Here is a 1,445-nt window from a genome sequence, read left to right as displayed (position 1 = left end):
CTATCAAGGCCGTAAAACTGACGTAAATATCGCAAGCAAGAATATTATAATCTGATACCAGGAAATGTGAAAGGCATTCAATGACATTAATAATTAGAAAGGCGAGAGATTTGCCTCTTCCGAAAATGGAGAAGCCTCATGGCCTACTTATGATTAAAGGAAATGGTACCAGGATAACAGAAAAGACATGGTAGAAGAGTCTCTCGATGTACAGAGACGATAGTGTGAACGAGAGAATTTCGGTGCGAGATTGCATTGGCCAAAACTTGTGATGGTCTTGTGTGCTTTATCCCCATCTTCAAGGTTTGTGCCATCCACGAGAATCACGATATCGCTTACATACGTTTCAATTATCTTGCATCCGTATTTCTAATTGCAAGTCCACAGCATGCGTTTATCAACGATAGATTAAGTGACGTTTCGGCAGGAGATTTTAAAGGCCTTAGAAGTGAACGATCACAATAACGATTCTGGTAATTGCTCGAAAGAAAATGCATAATGCATATCTTGTTTCAAAAAAATGTTAGACGTTCTAGTTTGTTACGCATGGAGATTATAATTGGTACTGCGTAATCGTTGTCACTTAGGTTCGAGTCTGTTTTGCTATTAATGTCTTCGTTGTATCGAGGTAAGATAAAAGCGAGCGTTGGTGGGCCAAACCAGAATTGGTCACATGTAGACATGATGGCACTACTTCCTTGTAGTCGAAAGTCATGCTGCATGGGTTGATAAGAAAGTCTATCGAAATCTTCGAGTTGTTCGGCAAGATCGTGCGTTTCATAAGAAAACTGTCCGTTGTTGATCCAGTAATCGACACCGGAGACCATGATCCAGAGCCCAATTCAACAAATTTCGAGTGCGACTTGCAATAACCGCGAATTTGCGCGAACTTATCGCAGTCGATGACATGACAACGGCGGCCACCGCCATGTGAAATACAATAGCCTTTGGACTGGGCAAGCTTGGAGCAATTGTCAAACGCACATCGACGGCCACCTCCATGCGCAATACACAGACCTCGGCTTTGAGCAAGCTTTCGGCAGTTAGGATGGTGACAACGAGAGCCACCACCGTGGGCTTTACATAGTTTACGAGTTTGTGCAAACTTTCCGCATTCAGGTATAGAGCATCTTGCACGGTTGGCTTGTCGACGAGCATTTGACGATGGCATCGTTTTGACTGACTTAGAGCACACGTCTTCTTTTTCATTCAATGAACAGCGCATCAAACACAAGCAGCAAAATGTCAACCGCCATCAAGACGTTGTCACATCCTCGCCATATCTCTCTTTCACATCCACACAACACAGAAGCTGTCGTGCCTGACTGCATCTTTCCTTCACGTCGTAAAGAAACATATGTTGAGAGCATACTAAATGTTCGTGAATGAGCCATGTCAGCTCATCTTTCTGAAATGCCTAATCCTGAAATGCCTAATCCTGAAAG

At 43.3% G+C, this 1,445-nt stretch overlaps 1 protein-coding gene across 1 annotated transcript; it reads right to left on the bottom strand.

Annotated features, from left to right (window-relative positions):
- Window positions 1–583: 583 nt before the first annotated feature.
- Window positions 584–1,171, bottom strand: PHALS_00025 (uncharacterized protein; the record flags this gene model as incomplete). The annotated part of the gene is made up of 1 exon (XM_024730344.1): window positions 584–1,171. The coding sequence occupies one exon, from the start codon at window positions 1,169–1,171 to the stop codon at window positions 584–586; it is 588 nt and encodes a 195-aa protein (XP_024580631.1).
- Window positions 1,172–1,445: the final 274 nt, after the last annotated feature.

The sequence above is a fragment of the Plasmopara halstedii genome (genome assembly GCF_900000015.1).
Source record: "Plasmopara halstedii genome assembly, contig: Scaffold_1102, whole genome shotgun sequence".
Taxonomy (NCBI): Eukaryota; Oomycota; class Peronosporomycetes; order Peronosporales; family Peronosporaceae; genus Plasmopara; species Plasmopara halstedii.
The sequence above is the reverse complement of the archived record's forward strand: the minus strand, read 5'-3'. Positions and strand labels throughout refer to the sequence as shown.